Genomic DNA, 18,868 nt, shown 5'->3' on the forward strand with positions numbered 1-18,868 from the left:
CTGTAACTTTGTAAGATTACGGTTGAACCACTTATGTCACATGGACTATTTTACTGATGTCCTTACTAGCTTTCTGGGCCTTGAACGTCTCAATTGTGTTGTTGTCTATGGAGCTCTCAGATCCCATCAAAAAAATCAAAATTTGTGTTCCAAAGATGTTCTTACGTGTTTGGAATGACATGAGGCTGAGTAATTAATGACAGAATTTTCATTTTTGGGTGAACTGTCCCTTTGACTATTTGCTTATTAGCATGCACATTACTAGCATAATGGCTGTTTAGTAATACTTATAAAACGAATATTAATGCCTTATTCCACATAGCCACATTTTAGATCATTCAATCCTACCCCATACCTAAACTTAACAACTACTTTAATACGCAGGAAATCACCAGTAGGAGTTTATTGAGGCAAAAGCCATAGTTAATAGTGAGAACTGGTCCCAGGCCTCTGAGCTTTAATAATAGAACAATTGTTAAATACAGGCCTGTTATAAATATGTATTTAAAGCAATTAAACAGGGAGTAAAGGACAATTCAGTTCACCTTTAGTCCTGCCATCTGGTTTGATTTTTCAGAAGTTTCTGTCCCAGTTTGCTGTAGTTTGCTTGCTCTGCACATCCCTAAATTATTCTTGTTTGACCTAGAGCACAGCGAGGGGAGCAGGTACATCTTAATACTGTGCCAGAGGTGATGAGTGAGAGAGTGCTCTCTGTCGCTACGGCAGGTGTGCTCTTTCCTTGCTGTCTCCTCTGGGCATAAGTACAACCTGAGAGAGAGAGAGAGAGGCCTGCTTCAGAAACACTGTCACAGCATTAGAGAAAGTGGCTCCATGTCCTAGGACAACAGGAAAAGCAAATCGAGCCTAATGACCTTGATGTGTCAGCAGAACCAATGTGTTCACTCCCACGCAAAACGGCGGGCATGCATATGCATAAAAGCGTGTGCCTTCGGTGTTTGCGATGTATTGAATCTGCGTCTATTCATGAAAGCCGAATTGATCTGACCAACCCAGGCTGTTTTGTTCCAGTCAATGTATTTGTCCTTCCCAGCAAAACCTCTACAGGTAATGAGGAGGGAGGCCTTATATAGATTTTTCCACTTGCCGGAACAGGAGGGAAGTGAACCCTCATCTAAAATCAATAGGAATTATCCATTCAGAGAGGCGTCGTGCAAAATATGACACCAGGTTGGCTGCAAGTGGAACCCAGACCTACTGAAATGCATGATGGGGGAGGGATGGAGCCACTGCCCAGACATTAAACTAAAAATATCAGGAGAAGGGCACCTTCGAGAGAGCTGAAGTGGAGGAAGTGATGTCATGTTGTGCAGATATTATCTCACGAAGAGATTCTCCGCTAAAAGGTTTCCAGTCTCCATCCTACGTGGTGTTTCTTAAATTAGACTAGCATGTCGCTAGCTCTGAGAAACAGCTGGAGCGTATCCGCCTGTGTTTATGTTGGAAATGAAGAGCAAAAGTGAAGACATTTAAAACTGAGCTATTTTAGGAAATTGTATTGCTGAATAATAAATGATAAAACCCACTAGTTTGCTGTATAGACATAAAGGGATGAGTATTGGTAAGTGTTTTGTGATCTGCAGTGTGTTTGGTTGAAGAATTAAAGCTAGTTTGAGTCACAGTGTAGTGGTTGCTACAGTGAAGCGTCAGGGTCTCCTGAGCAAACCGGTCCCAGCTCGAAAGGGCACGATCCTGCAAACACGCATGCTGTCACAAAAATACACGTATGCAATCCCTTCGATCTATTGCTAACAGTTATATTTTTGATTGGTGTGCGAAATCACACAGAACTAATGTGAAAACTCCCAAGCTGTCAAGGTATTTAACTGAGTAAGACAACAGTTGTTAAGGTATTTAATTGAATAACACATCAAAATAGTGTTGGGAGGTTGGGAGCAAACATTGAATAATGCATAAACTACAGCTAATAATGGTTTTAATCAAAAATATGAACTGAAGTCTTTTCAAGTGGTTTATCCTATAAATAATTAAAATCTTTTGCAATTTACAACTATAAAGTCACAGCGTCAAAAGTGAAACCCAGTAAACAAGATTGCATTAAGTCTTAAAAATTGCTGAGAGAAGTCAAATTAAGTCAATTAGGTCAAACTAATGCAATGCAAACCTTTTTGTTAGGCTGTTTGTTTTGGGGGAAGGGGCTGCATTTTAAATGCTTTCCTCTTAATGGCATGTTTCCTCATAAATAATTAGCAGACCGACAAAGACGACTGCAGACAGCCCTACAGAGTGAGTTCAGATGAATATAGCTGAATCTGTGTGGAGATGGAAGGCAATGAAGAAGGGATGTTCAGTTTCGGTTATACAAATAAACAAACCTAAGTATAGGTTTAAAATGGACCATGACGTGACCAAGTTCAGTTCGGAAAAATGAATCCTCTGAGATTAGCATGTTACCATTAGCTGTTTTGCAAAGAGAATCTATTTCAGCTGAATTGAAACAACACAATATCACGCTGTAAAGAGGTAACCATCATTTCTGGAATTACAGGAACTGAAGTTCACTAGCTTGAGTCCTGCACAGCCAGATGGTGCTTAGATCCATTTGTAATGCACCCATTAACTACAACTCCATTTGTCAGGATGGGACAGATTGAGGGTAAAGAGGGCTTTGCTTTCATTATTATTCTCCTGCGTTCTGATTTTGAGGTGGAAAAGGAGGTAAAATGGCTACGATTGTTAGACAGTGTGTGAATGGACAAAATAAAAACAGGCCTACAACTTGTACAATATTCCAAATCTTTTTCAAACTTAAGAATGTACTAGTTTTGGAGTCACTGGTGGCAAAGTGCTGTGAACAAAATTTTTGTATGAATCAACATTAATGCATTACTTTGAATAAGCAGAATAGCACATATTCATTGACTATTATAGTTTTAAATGTGTTCTTCAAACAAGGCTAATACCAGGCTTCAGAAAACTGGTCATACAGGGGACTGTAGCTTACTCTGAGACAGACTAATATATATATATATATATATATATATATATATATATATATATATATATATATATACTGTACATATGGTAAACTAAAGCATACTTTAATGTAATTTCTGTTAAAACTTATTAATAATTGCAGATGATGGCATTGCAAATCAGATTTATTAAAATATTTTAACTTGAATTTCAAATTTTACACTTTAAATGTAATTGCACATTATAATTGAAATTACAATCAATAGTTTGCACTTGGTTTACTATGTTAGTCAACACACAAAAACTTGTGCTCCTCTTTAAGTACACTTGATGTAAAAATGTATCTCACATATAATTAAGTAGCCTTTTATTCAATTCAATTGATTTATTCTAAAAAATTATTTTAAACAATTTTAAATATTTTTTGTAAAGATTTTAAGTACATTAAAAGTACACATTCGTTATAATTAAGTGATGCCAGTTGTAGTAACATATATAAGGGTTTAAAAGAGAACAAAATAATACAAATTTAATTAAATTAAAACAGCATATGCTAAAGTAGCCTTTTATTTAATTAATATCAATTTCAGTATTTCTTTCTTTCTTTCTTTTTAGATTATATATAAAAATATTCTTTAAAGTTTAAAAGAACAAACAAATAAAAATTAAATGAACAATAAAAACACCTTACTCTTTCAGATCACCATGATGAGCGGGAAATATAAATGGGGGTGGTTTCAACTTTCAACCTTGTCCTCAGGACAAATCAGTCAGTCACCATAACCCCTGATCTCATCATCTCCTTATCCAAACATCAAGCCATAACACCCACTTTCAACAAACCTTCATCACATAAGTCCAGCGCTATCAATAAGGCTACATATTTGGCTCAGTTCATCAGATGCTGTTTATTTTGCTGCTTTAGCAAACATGCAGTGGCAGCGTGCAATCAGCTGCTCTTGATGCATGTCCATGCAGGCACACACAGTTCATCCTCTCGCGCGCACAAACACAGCAACAGACCCCCGAGAGACTGCAACACCTCCCTGACGCACCCACTGGAACTCAGCGCTACCCATTCTTCATTTCACTTTAGAAACAGAGACATATTCAGGTCCAGCAGCAACCAAGCCTGTATACGAATTATCACAGCTTTCTAGCAAGTCTGAAATGCATATATTCAAAAAAACATAAGCTAAGATGATTAAATACTGAGTATAAATGCATATGCCAGATTCAAAATGCTACTCAGTGGCAGCAAGCTTCCCCTTCTTTGTTCTTCATGTATTACATGGAGGCTTGAAATCCAGTCTTTACAGCTTCCAGACAGAGAGCAGCTGGAGCAGCAGAGATAGATGGACTCATTAGTGAGTCAGGCAAGTATGAGGGACAAAAAGTGCTGTTAATTATGATTAGGGCATCATTATTCACATGTTAAGAGCTGAGGAGAAATATGTGTATATTAGTTCAACTCCAGTACATCGAGGTTAAATGTTGCTTATATTTAAGAGGACTTAGGTCTGTGTTGCTGCATGCCGCTGCTTTGTTTCTCAAAGGTGTGCTACTTACAATCACAAGTAATTAAATAATAATGTTCAGTAATTATTTATTACATGTAAGTCTAAAAATAGATTTTTATGGTGTGTAAAGAAATCGTGATGCTAATGCTTGTGTAAAAGTTACTGTTTCAGTATTGTGTGTGGTTGGTTTACAGTACATTGCTTTATGATTTCTGAATGATTTCTGAAGTTGTTTTGAATTATTTTAGTACTGTATATGCAGTTGCTAGGATGTTCAAGGTAGTACAGGTCAAAAAGCCTATTAGTAGTGTCCAAATGTAGCTCACGACACTTAAAGGGGGGGTGAAATGCTCGTTTTCACTCAATATCCTGTTAATCTTGAGTACATATAGAGTAGTACTGCATCCTTCACAACTCCAAAAAGTCTTTATTTTTATTAGATTTATAAGAGAAAGATAGTCTGTACCGATTTTTTCCGGAAAAACACAAGCGCCTAGAGGCGTGACGTGTGGGTGGAGCTAAAGAATCACGAGCGCCAGTAGGCTTTTGCATTGAGAGCGTTTGGAAGCTGTGACACAGATCCAGAGGCTGAAATTTAACAAGAGCAGCATCAGCAAAGGCGGTATGCTATGTGGTATGTACTGAAACTGTATATATTTGCTTAGTGGTTTTGGAAAATGACTAAGTTCCACTTTATGTCGTCTTTTTTTTTTTTTTTTTTTTTTTTTAAGCTGTACATGTGGAAAGTGCAGTTTGATGACAACATCGCATGTTGTTTACTTGATGTGCTTACGTGCTGATAGCTAAGTTAACAACAGAGATATTTGAAGCAGTTTTACTCACCGCATGCGGTTCCAACACACGATCATGACCCTTTTTCGTTGGGACTGCATTATCCTTAAGAAATAAATGATGTGCAAATCCGGCGTCAAACTGGGCCTTGTTTGTAAAACAAGCATCTTCGAAATGCAGGGAACAAACAAAAACACTTGCACAACTCCGTTGATGCTCTGTAGAAATAAACTCCGTCCACTGGTCCCTTAATGCTGTTTTTGGTAATCTGTGCAGGGTTGTCTTGCCCTGGCAACCAAAAACACACTTCTTTTGTGAAATTTCACGACGCTCTCGCTCTGATCAGTGAACGTCTGTGCTCTCAGTGCTCTGCTATATGGGAGAGCGCTCTTCCGGCAGAAGTGTCTTAGGACTCATATAAGGTAATTCCGCTCCATTTAACGTCACACAGAGCCATACTCGAAAAAAACTTTTTTTGGAACAAAAATACTCCTTCAAACGTACAACTTAATTTTTGAAACTTTGTCCATGTTTAGCATGGGAATCCAACTCTTTAACAGTGTAAAAAACTCAGTATGCATGAAATAGCATTTCACCCCCCTTTAATTATATTTTATATTTTAATAATAAATTATTAATTTGACATCTAGCAATAAAAAACTTTACATAATATTTATCATAACATATTAATTTAAATATAAAATAATTAATTATAAATATATACGTTGCTAAAAAGAGCATTCTTTTGTGTATTTGGTGTAATGAAATGTGTTTGTGGTAAAAAAAAAAAAAAAACACATTATTTTCCACACAATGTACATTAGTGTTTCTCCTCTATTCCCTGCCTTTCTGAAATGTGTTGATTTTTACTAAGCTCATCGTTCTGAAAACTGAGGTGTGCTCTGATTGGCCAGCTATCCAGTGCGTTGTGATTGGCCGAATTCCTCAAGCATGTGACGGAAATGTTACACCCCTCACCACACTGTGATGCCGAATCCCAGCATGAGGAAACAAAACAAATCAAATCCATTACAAACGAGGCATTTGTTGCACCAGTGCTACTCTTTGCTGCTCAAAACTCACGTTTGAATCATGGTTGGCAAATCCTTTAAATATGAGAACATACTTACAGACTGTGAGTCAGGACAGCGACATTGTAGTCTTCTCTCCTAGGATCAGGAAACAGTCCTCCATAAAATGTGCTGCACACATCTGAATGTTTGGGTTGAACTGTTCTGAAACAGTGTTGTAAATACAACTTCCCCATTGATTTCTAGTTTTGTCCTCTTTTGGAAGGCCTTACAAAGCCTTCACAACGAAACACACAGCGACTCCATGACATGACGACAGCAGTGGCAGCAACAATAAAGTTACCCCTTCTTTCTTTGAGTGAACATTTTGGTGGCATTATGGAAATCTTCCCACATAGTGATGTAGACATGTGGGGGTGTGTTTAAATTAGGTGTTTTAGGGGGCGTGGACAAATCTTAACTTTGATAAAGAATATCTCGTTTGAGACTTTAGTCTTTGCAACTTTAGGGATCTTATCTATGCACCAACAGCTTGTATCACTCCAAAAAGAAAGAAAAACTTGGAATACCATCATATGACCCCTTTAAGTATTATTAAGATGTCTTTAATTACATTATTGGAAGAAAAAAAAAACTAAACATTAATTGCATTATTTATTTTTATATAATTATATTCACATATTACATTTATTTATACTTTTTGAGAATAAATAAATAAAAAGTAGAGTAATACATAGAATAATAAAAGGTCAGTTGGACTAGAATATTATTTTGTATGTTAATAATAATCATATTATTATGATTCCACTCCACGTTTAGTTTTTATCTAGTTTTATTAATCATCCCCTGTATTTAAGTCCCAGTCCCTCCAGTCTGTCTCTGTCGGGTCTGCTTGTTTCTATGTGTGTTTGCCTATAGCTCCTATTGTACATTATCCTGTGTTTTTGTCATTAAAGACTGTGATTGCTACTCTGCGTCTCCTAAGTTTTTTCCTGCAGCAACGTATTGTGACAATATATTTTAAAATATATGAACATGTTTTACAAATACATTTTTTTTTTTTAAATCAAAAATGGGATTTATACTGATAATTAGTATAGAGAAGACATTACTACATTTATTTAGAGTATTTTAGAATAATATATTAAAACAGTTACACATTGATTTAATAGGTCTACTATTTTGTACTATTTATCTTAATAGAACGTGTTTTTATACTATATTTTTATACTATCTAAACACTATTTTTACATGTTAATAATAAATATTATGTAAAATGTATATATCGAATGTATATAACTATGATATTTATAATTAACAATAATATTATGCATACAAATATGTAATATGCCGACTTATAATTTCATTATTTTATATTTACAAATTATTCTTATTCGTCTGCTTTAAAATACTGCATATATATATATAATATTTTAAATAAATAGATATTTTAAAACATTTTTCGATAAATATACGGATATTTGTAATAAAATGTAATTGCCTTCATCCCAATGTGCATACCCATCCTGATATTAGTCATTTTCAAAACTATTTAGGGCAGATAGGGTGACTAGTACGCACATTGGGACGCAGGGACTGACTGTGATAACACAGCCTCTGGGATGAGTCTGAGTGGTGAGGTACCAGCAGCAGCAGAAGCACCAGCAGCTGTGTTAGCGCAGAGGAGGCGCTTCCCCTTTAATTTGCCCACGCTCCACAGCGGTAAGGAGTGGTGGCAAGCAGTACAGACCACTCTAGTCCCTTTGTATGCGCAGCAGTGCCTAACTGCAGCCTATACCGCTCGCTCTTACACAATAATTATGAGTAAAAGACGAAAAGTTGGACTTTGACATGAAATGGCTCGCTCGCGCCGCGCCACTCCCTAACATGAACGAGGAGAGCACAAGTAAGCGCACGAGTGAATCCCTGTGTATAAGTCGATGGATATTTTGGGACTCGGGAAGGTTGACTTTTTATTTTTGTTTAATTATTTTAAAAAATTATATAGATTTATATATTTAAATGCATGCTTTGATGCATCAATGCCTTGAGTGAAACGAAATGCTTGAATGCCTTTAGCACAGTAATGCATGGGCATGCTTTGATCATCCACAGAGAGAGGAGCCTTTTGCTGAAGCATGTCACTGCAGACACCCCGCGCTTGCTTGAAGGGGTTAAAACACTGATCACAGCCGGTGTGATGTGTTTTTCATGGGTGCATGAGCCTGGATTCTGAATATGTGTCCTGTAATAAAAAAACAAACAAACAAAAAACTTGTTTTCGGGCAATTGGATAACACCTTAAAAACGGACGCTGTCTTTGCGCAACGGGGAAAGCAAACAAAAAAACAGCGAAATGATGACTGGGAACATCTGAAACGTGATGCTCTATGGATTTCTGCCCGTAAGATGAGCGCGTTTGCTCAACAACAAGATGTTGCCACTCCTCAGAGCATCATTTTGGCCACCAAACTCGAGCGGCCACACGTATTCAGGCAATACTCCTCAGTCTCTTGTGTTAAATGTTACTATCTTGTATAATGTGAGCATGTTTGAGGCGACGCCCAGCGCAAACAGCTCCCCTGTTTCTTTGCAGATCTCTGAATTGAGTCGAGACAACACTGTGAGGACACAGGGGGCGTCAGATTTTGCTGACCTTAGCATCTCTGGACCGTTTCGATGGGAAGCTCTTTGCAAATAACACCTTAAGGGAGTCCCCTTCGCTTGGCCTCTTTAATTTCTTTGAGACAAGCTGCTGTATGTTTCCCGTTTGTCCTGGAGGCGCATACGCGCAGCGGTTGGGAGGAGGACCGGGATCGTTGCAGTACCTGTAATGAATGGCTGCTGAAAGACACCACTGACCCTGGCAACGAGACGTTTTATTAGTCCTGTCGGTGTCATGTAAACATAATCATTTGGCAAATGATTTCTCTGGCGCTTTGGGGACGCTTGGTGCTTGCAGGTAAGCTTGTGTAACCTACTCGTTGCTTATTGGTGTTGCACTGTCTGTGGATGTTGAGCTGACTGACTTCTTGGAAGCTAAGTTTTTTTTATTATTATTATTATTATTTTTTTGAATAGCACACGGAGTATGTTTAATTAGTCACACTGCTATGATTAACGTGGTTGTCTGTGCTTTAGATAACATTCCCAGCTAAAAAGAAATCTTAGTTTGTTGGTCTTAGCTGCTCTCTCAGCCTGTTGGATGGTTTTGGGGCATTTTTCAGCTGCATGCTCAGACTGAGTAACCGGCTGGCCTGATTGCTAAACCTTCTGAGCAACAGCTTAGGCATGATGAGAGACCAGCTTGAGACCAGGTTTAAGCAGTAGGGATGCAGGCTTCATTACATTTAAAATAAATAACTGTCTAAAATTATTTCAAGAGCTTCTGCAGTATTTAAAAAAAAAATAAAAAAATAAAATAAAATACAGCAATACTGCAATTATTTTACAGCATGTAAATGTATTTTTCCAACTACAACCCTAAAAGGTATACACTGTACAGCCCTTAATTGATAAATTAAACGTGCATAAACGTACATGTTATATATATATATATATATATATATATATATATATATATATATATATATATATATATATATATATATATATATATATATATTAGGGGTGTAACGTACGTGTATTCGTACCGGACCATTTCAGTACAGGGCTGTCGGTACGGTGCACCGAATGATCGAATGCAATATTTTGTGTGCGGAACATAGGTACATTTTCGTGTTTCCAGACGAACATATTAAGTGGCGGAAGACTCCACGTACAGCGCAAATCCCGCCCTGGAGCTAATTTTTAAGTTTTCAAAAGGCATCGCGCGAGTGTGAACATCACTTCAACTAGGAAAAAAAATTACCGTGATTCAAACGCAGCTCCCGTCGGCATTTAAACAGACCTTTGCTCTTAATTCCGATCGGGCCAACACTATAACGAAATCTGAGCAGGTCTAAAAACTGAAACTGTTGTTGCTGCACTTTACACTTTGGAAAAGTATATATATATTTAAAAAAAAAATTATATAAAAAAAATATATATATATATATATACATTTCATTATATTTTATTATGTGATATTGGTTTGAGAATGAGAGTATTTTATTTTAGTGGAGAACTTTGCAGCATTATTTTATTTCTTATTCTTATTTCTTTTTTATTTTATATATATATATATATATATATATATATATATATATATATATATATATATATATATATATATATATATATGTTCTATTTTATTAAAAAGTGTTTACAAAAAAAGTGTAAACAAATTGCAAAAAAAGTTTATAGTTATAAACAACCTGCAGTTTAATGTTTACATTTCTTTCCCTTACTGTACCGAAAATAAACCGAACCATGATTTTAAAACCGAGGTACATACCGAATCGTGATTTTTGCATACCGTTACACCCCTAATATATATATATATATATATCTGTGCGTGTGTTTTTGTGTGTGTGTGTGTGTGTGTATCTTACCTACTGATGGGGAACTAAGGTAGAAGACTGTTGCATTTCTTCAACTGTCTTTCTCAAGTAGTTTTGCTGTCTTGGTGAAATGCATTTGGGGAGGTTTTGGAATATCTAATTAAGATTTAAGTGCACTCAGGCTGTTATTAGATTTACAGTGCATAATTGAATCCTAAGAGGAATTATACAGTCTTGCCATGGCAAGTATTGATCTACTTGGCAGATAAAAGCAACTACAATGTGTAAAGTGGTCAGGCTGACTTCTCCAAATGATTGATAGGTGTTTTTAGATGCTCTGGTTTTGTAGAGACATACTTTATGCGTATTTCCTCAGAAGCAATGCTTTGGGTCCTTTTGCAGTGCTTTGAAGTCTCTTCATTTTAATTTTAGATTTGATGGTGTTTGAATAACTTGCTATATTAGTTCAAAAACAAAATGAGTGCTTTATGCATTGTGTTGAGGAAGCCAAATAAACTCCCAGTAAGAGTAGAATAAATGCATATCTATTGCATTCTTGCAGTGAGCATGTTGAATGCATGTTGGCCTAAGTAATCTTTTCTTCTGCTTTATATTTCTTTCAGTGTTTGCAAGAGGGTGGTGTTAGGGAGTGAAAGGAAGCCTCCAATTTTTTGAGGAAACACCATCACATCCCGACCCCAAACTGCAGGTTGCATTCATTCACAGCATGACTGTTGCAACAGGCGACCCAGTCGATGAAGCTGCAGCTCACCCGGGTCAACCACAGGACACGTATGACCCGGATCCAGATCATGAGTGCTGCGAAAGGGTGGTCATTAACATCTCTGGCCTCCGCTTTGAGACACAGCTCAAAACTCTGTCTCAGTTCCCCGAGACATTGCTTGGGGACCCCAAAAAGAGAATGCGCTACTTTGACCCTCTGAGGAATGAGTACTTTTTCGACAGGAACCGCCCAAGTTTTGACGCCATTCTCTATTACTACCAGTCAGGTGGCAGGCTAAGGAGGCCTGTCAATGTGACATTGGATATTTTTTCTGAGGAGATACGTTTTTATGAGCTTGGGGAAGAAGCCATCGAGATTTTCCGGGAGGATGAAGGATTTATTAAGGAAGAGGAGAAACTCCTGCCAGAAAATGAGTTTCAGAGGCAGGTGTGGCTGCTCTTTGAGTACCCTGAAAGTTCAGGGCCTGCCCGAATTATTGCCATCATTTCCGTCATGGTCATCCTCATATCTATAGTCAGTTTTTGCCTGGAGACCCTTCCAGTTTTTCGCAGTGAGGACCTGGACCCGGACAAAATTTCCATGGGCTCCAACTCAACAAATACTTACACCTCCACCTACTTTACTGACCCCTTCTTCATCCTGGAGACCCTTTGCATCATATGGTTCTCCTTCGAGTTCCTGGTGCGTTTCTTTGCGTGTCCCAGCAAAGCAGGCTTCTTTGTCAATATAATGAACATCATTGATATTGTGGCTATAATACCTTACTTTATCACCTTGGGCACAGAGCTAGCAGAGAAGCCAGAGGATGGCCAACAAGGGCAGCAAGCCATGTCGCTTGCCATCTTGAGGGTTATCAGATTAGTACGAGTCTTCAGGATCTTCAAATTGTCCCGGCACTCGAAAGGGCTGCAGATTCTTGGGCAAACGCTCAAGGCCAGCATGAGGGAGCTAGGTCTGCTTATCTTCTTTCTCTTCATTGGAGTCATCCTCTTTTCGAGTGCCGTCTACTTCGCTGAGGCGGACGAGGCTGACTCACAGTTTATTAGCATCCCTGATGCTTTCTGGTGGGCCGTGGTCACAATGACGACAGTAGGGTATGGTGACATGGTTCCAACAACCATTGGAGGCAAGATTGTAGGATCTCTGTGCGCTATCGCTGGTGTGCTGACCATTGCCTTGCCCGTGCCTGTCATAGTCTCCAACTTCAACTACTTCTACCATCGAGAGACAGAGGGCGAGGAACAGGCCCAGTACCTTAACGTGACCAGCGTCCCCAAGATAGACTCCTCGGAGGATCTGAAAAAGAGCCGCAGCGGGTCAACCATGAGCAAGTCTGACTACATGGAAATTCAAGAAGCTGTTAACAACAGCAACGAGGACTTTCGAGAGGAGAACAAGACTGGTAACTGCACCCTAACCAACACTAACTATGTTAACATCACCAAAATGCTTACAGATGTATAACCGCTTTGAACTGCCTTGACGAAGAAAAGTGAGATAAGGTAGGGGAGTACAGACTCCTGGTTTTGAAGGCTTCAGACGCCTCGTGCAGGAGTTTCAAGATGGGAGAACTGAAATGCATCCATTTGAGCGATGCATCAGTAAAGAAGACCTCTCCATCATTCCATCCCCATTACCTGTCACAAGTTCTGGAAAACTCGATTGGTAGGGGACGTTGTTTTGCATCTTCGTGTTCAGTGTCTGCATGGAGTTTGTCTTTTCTGTGTGACTGTTCTAGTAGTCGTTCTGCTTGCAACAGTAGCCAAATCGTAGCCTGATAGATGCAAGCGTAGCATAGAGGGACCAATTCCTGACTCCCATTCACCCATTTACTGCCAACCTGAGGACCCCTTGAGTGTATTTGTACCTGGGAATTTTGTCACTCCAAATTGATTAGTGGCTTTAAAACATGGAGGAGTTCATATATATTCGTGAAGAATCACCATGGAGGATGTATCTCTCTGTGAATGCACAAACGCTGCCTGTCCTGCCAGCCGCAACAGCATACCATGTGCGGTACCTAAAAATGTTACATTCCATCTTGTGACGGAGAAATACATGCATGACCAACCTTGGGGGCCTGGAAAGCTGATTAAGCTTTAATTTTTCTTTATTCCTACGACCATTTTCCCCCCGTTTTCTGCCTAGGATCTCAGTACATCCCACGTTAAAGTAAACAGACCTGAAAGTGGAATGGAGATTGTTTTGAAGTCGCCCTTTTTCCATCATCATCATTCCACTATACTGCATGAGCAGCTTCCCTCCATTGCATCATTTCCTCACGTCACTTACTTTTCCCAGCATTGTAAACTTTCAAGCATTCCATGTGTATGAGAAATGTCTTTTGTAACAATGATCTACCCCTACAAGCGTCTGACGGGGGGGCTGCGGGAGTGTAGATATTTTACTCTGACAGTGCAGCCAACAACAGCCAAACTCACTAAGTCAGGTCACCAAAGATGAAGTTCACTGCCGTTATTTATTGCATTTTTATGTTCTTTTTACATTTTGGTGTCATTCCATGGTGCATCCTGCTCATAATATGATGCTGGAGAATTTGGATAAAACTGATGCTTCCTTGAATAGCTTTTGTAAGAGATAGGAAATATTCAGCTACTTTTGTGGTGCATGTCTGGTACACATTCCTTGTAGCATGCATGTAGTAAGAATGATACTTACAGAACCAGTAATAAGTATTCATAACTTTATCAATATCAATATTTTTCTCTGTGAGATTAACGGTATGTGCAATATTAAAAATGCTTATTTTTGTTTTAAGGTTGCAAGATTTTGCAAATAGTTTTCTTTGTTAGTAGGCTAATACATACCATCAAGGTTGTTAATTTCTTTGTTTGGAGGAAGGGTGAAATGCACCAATTAAGACATTTGGATATGGGGGAGATCTAACTCTGCAAAATCTAAATTCCTGATTTAATAACAATGGATTCTGATGGTTTTGTGGTACATTTGATACGTTTCGTCTGTAGCTTATCGTCATAACTAAAGATGGTTTCTCTAGCATTGTCTGTTGCATTAATGTTAAAGACCTCATGAAATAAAAATGGACTTTTGCCGCTTTCATTTTGAGGCCATTGAAATGCTAGTGTTTTTTTAGTTTTTGAAGTATATTAAGATACAAGCATAATTACAATTTTCAGCCTTTCTGATAAAATGAAGCAAAATACTGATTATATAATCTATTTAGGGAAAGGTTTTTATTATTATTATTATTATTATTTATTTGGCTGATTTAGTGCTCCCAAGAATGAGAAAGTCCTCTTCTTCTAGTGCAAGCTAATTTTAGCTGGTTAGTCCCCAGTTAGCATATTATATCAATTAAATTGTAGCCATGTGTACTTATAAAATCCTTTTTTTAAGCAACATATAAATCAAATACAATAAAATTTTACTGTTTTTTTTTACACTTGCAACTGATTTGATTTATTTAATATGCATTTATTTTTGAGAGCTTTTTTCTCTCCAGTCTTTAGTCGTGGCATTGTTTTTTTGTAAAACCATTTCATGGGGCCTTTAAAGTAAGAAATAATAGCATAAAACCTTCTGTTTTGAAATCCAAGTCAGGACCTATGCAATTTAGAGTTAAGAAGTAAAAAAGCTCTGGGAACTAAACATTACATACCCTACCACCCCAGTTGAATTGCCCAAGGTTTTTCGCAGAATTAGATTCACTCCACTGCCAAAATACTTGGCAGATCTCCCTGCCGCTATGTTTGCTGTTATGCTGGCCGAATGAGATGTAGGCCTCCGGCCACCAAGGCTACGCAAATTCTCTCCGAAAACTTTGAAAGCCCTCAGTGAGGCAGTACTGCCATATCTAGTAGTGTTGTGCACCATTCACTCCATCCTTTCCAAATGCAAGACTTCCTAACCTAATAACACTTTTACTTCCCCTGCCCAGAGCTTCAATGAGTAAGGGTTGGGGTTTGAACCTATGCTAAGCCATGCTACCTGCTTTCACCAGTCTTAAGTAAATGTTTAGAGAAAGCAGAGGTTGCTTAAGAAGGGTCTCAGAGACTTGGAAAAGTGAGTGTCATATTGCAGCCATAACATTTACGTTTAGCCTTAATGGATAGGAGACAAGAACTTGGGTCAAGAATGTGATAAGCCACTTAAAGTCAACATGAAACTGTTCATAACCCATTTTACTTGTATAATGTGACATATTGCTCAGCAAAATCCGATATTTGACGAGAAAAAATGTTGGAAGTTGAATGAATTGATTAGACTATAAGAAATTTGAGAGGTACAAAAAAATTGCGTTGACTTATTTGTCAAAGTTTAATGCATTTATTCATTACATACAATTATTTTGCATCCACTCCTTCAAAGAAAAGCTTAGTTTATAATCACATTGGATTGTTTTTTTTTTTTTACTGATTCCATCACGAAACATACTTTCTCAATGTTATTTTTTTCTTTTCTGTGTGCATTACTGAATGCATGCAGAAGCCCTTTCATAATGGATGTCCATGCAAAGGAGGGTATGCAGTAATTGAACAAGCCCTTTTACACTGCCAGGGCATCGTCTTCAAGACGAAGGAATTCTTAATAAGATGTCGTAAGCGTTTAGTAGCAAAATACGCTGAACTGATGCTCTCAATCGTATCGTATCGTATTTAATAGTGTCTCCATAGCTGCCTCGTTCTGTCTGAAACTGCGAATATATTGTTTTGAAATATATTCACTACGACAGTCAGTCTGTACATTTGTAATACTCTAGAGATTTCGAATACTTTTAATGCTTATATACTGTCAAACACAGCTTTGTGACGATACTTTCAAAGAATCCGCTGCTTTCATTGTTGTCTTAACACAAAAGCTATAGCTTTTTTAAAACACCTCTGCCATGTAACGCAGTTTCTTAATAGTCGACAAAATTCACAGCTGCAATTATATCCTTTAAACCTTATCCAAATCTAGATGTATTGTAGTACTAGTAAACTTCATATACATTAAGCACAAACACACACACAAAATAACCTCTACTGTAATTATCATAGAAGCTTTGCCTATTGATTATTGCGTTATATTAATGTCTAAGCAATCAAATCACGCCTTTATATCTAATCAGTATTCAACTGAATGTCATTACAGGCTTTATTGTTCACACTCAGGCATGATTTATGGATAATAAAAAAAGACCACATTTGCTATGAACATGTATGCAATATGGAAATACAGTGTATATATAGATAAGGATGGGTGGATGAATGATCAGACCAAGATTGAGAGGAAAGATGAGCAGATATGATTCAGAAACAGATCCTAACAGAGCTGTTTTGGGGGGAGCTCATCTTGTTTTGAAGTGAAAGTCAGGCCTTGTTCACACTGCACATTAATCCGGTTTGTTTTACAAATCCAGTTGTTTTTGACCTAGTGTCTGCGCTACAGTGTTTAAAGTGACTGGATATGTTAAAACACTCTAGCTAAGTCTCTAGTAAAGTGTATCTATACTGCTCTCTATAGTAATGACTTTAGCATTAGCATGATGCTAAGTCACTTTCTTTTATAGTGGTGTATTTTATTGATCCAATGCATTCATTTTCTATGTAGCATATAATAAACTCCACATAGTTCACTACAAGGAGAAAAACTAACTGACTATTCATACCCGCGTGAAAAAGATGTGTGCTTAATTGTATTAAATGTGTACTTCAAAGCTAAAAAGTACATTTTTACACATCTACACTTGCAGAAATGATATTTGCGCTTATATTAATATCTGAACCTGCAGAAGAGATTAATATTATTAATGTCTGCACTTGCACATATTATTTCGTGTAAGATGACACTATTTAGTGTTTCTGAACATAATTGCAGGTGCACTCTGTAATAATGTCTAATTAAATTTTTACAATTGTTTAGATAATTGGTTTAATAAACTTTTGTCTTGCTTTAAAATATGTGTCTAACACTAAAGCACATGTGCAGTATTCGAATATAATTTGAACTGTAGTGTGTTATTTGAAAATTTAAATATGTTTTAAAATTTTACAAAATTTAAATGTTTTGATTTAAAATGTAATATGTTTTAAATGTAATCAGTTGCAGCTTGTTAGAAACATGTTATTACAAATCTATTTAAAAAAGTATATATTACTGGAAATATTTATTACTTCCATAAGTCCTACTCTCTTAAAAATGATGCTAAAGTGTACTTCTATTTATTGAAACATGGTTATTGAAACACATTTCCAAAAATCTGATTTTGATCAACCAACTTTCATTTCAGACGACCTGTGAATGTGATTTGGATCTATTTTGATCTATTATTTGCCGAAAAATTGAATTTGTGCTGCCTGTGTGAACAAGGCCTTAGGAAACATCTGCTCTGTTTCTGTGTAGCAGCACGTCTGTGGAGATACTCTCGATGTCAACAGGGTGACGGATAATGAACTGTGCACTTCAGCGGATGAGCTGAGATATCAGGTGTTGGTCTGCATGTGTCTATGTGTATATGTGACACTGTCCCCACATTATCATCCAGGAGGCCTGATCTTTGATTTCTTGTACAGACCTTTTGTTTTCTAGGATAAAGACAAAAAAAAAAAAAAAAAAACTGAGCACAATAATACAACAGACAGAAGAACGGAAAGATGGAGGACTCAGTACATTCTCTGGATGTGATAAATGTCATGCACTTTACAAGGACCACTGGACGCTAATGCTAAACCTAAAAGACAATCTTGGAAAGAGAACAAGAGATGCATCTTTCCTTCCAAAAGATTATAACTGTAAAGAGATCTATTAATAATGATTATGAGGATGAGTATATTATAAATCATAATAAGCTTACAATGACTCGTGGTTTTTTTCTGTCTCTTTAATTTTGGGATGATGGTGATGTTGGTTGATTCATTCATCAAACTATTAGTGGTTACTGGCTGATTCATTTGGTCTTTTATATAATTTTACTTTATTTTATCATTCACATGCTTAATGTCACATGACCTAGAAATAGTGAATGTAGATTATATTTTTTTTCTTTTTTATTCAATGTTACTTTTATAACCTCCTCTTAATTGTCATTATTTACTTATTTATTTATTTGAATTATTTTTTACGTGAAAAAAAGGTGAATACTGATTTTGTTTGAGCTTTATTTATTTATTTAACTTTTTTTTTTTTATTCAATGTTGGTTTAAACCTTCTCTTACCTATTTGCCATATTTTATTTCATTTTTTATTTATTATTACTTTTTTTTTTTATTAAATAATGAACTAAAAAGTAGTGAATCTAGATTGAGTATAGAGTATTTTTTTCTTTATTTGATGTTGGGTTTATTTTATTTTTTTCACATGCTCAGCCAAAATTATGTGTGTGTGTGTAATTTTAGCTTTTTTGATTTTTATTTTGTTTTA

General features: G+C 36.9%; 1 protein-coding gene across 2 annotated transcripts; it reads left to right on the forward strand.

The window, feature by feature from the left end:
- The first annotated feature begins 7,927 nt into the window (after nucleotides 1-7,927).
- On the forward strand, nucleotides 7,928-18,301 carry LOC113041013 (potassium voltage-gated channel subfamily A member 2-like). Of its 2 annotated transcripts, XM_026199264.1 has the most exons (3): nucleotides 7,928-8,204; nucleotides 8,895-9,260; nucleotides 11,364-18,301. In XM_026199264.1, exon 3 carries the CDS (start codon nucleotides 11,468-11,470, stop codon nucleotides 12,947-12,949), a length of 1,482 nt encoding a protein of 493 aa, XP_026055049.1. In that variant the 5' UTR covers nucleotides 7,928-8,204; nucleotides 8,895-9,260; nucleotides 11,364-11,467; the 3' UTR covers nucleotides 12,950-18,301. The 2 variants fall into 2 exon arrangements, with proteins under 2 accessions (XP_026055049.1, XP_026055050.1); XM_026199265.1 differs by lacking the exon at nucleotides 8,895-9,260.
- The last annotated feature ends 567 nt before the right edge of the window (nucleotides 18,302-18,868 follow it).

This window comes from Carassius auratus, chromosome 23 (genome assembly GCF_003368295.1).
Source record: "Carassius auratus strain Wakin chromosome 23, ASM336829v1, whole genome shotgun sequence".
Classification (NCBI taxonomy): Eukaryota; Metazoa; Chordata; class Actinopteri; order Cypriniformes; family Cyprinidae; genus Carassius; species Carassius auratus.

Coding starts and splice junctions, on each gene's coding strand:
- LOC113041013 (XM_026199264.1), top strand. CDS start 11,468: ATGACTGTTGCAACAGGCGACCCAGTCGATGAAGCTGCAGCTCACCCG.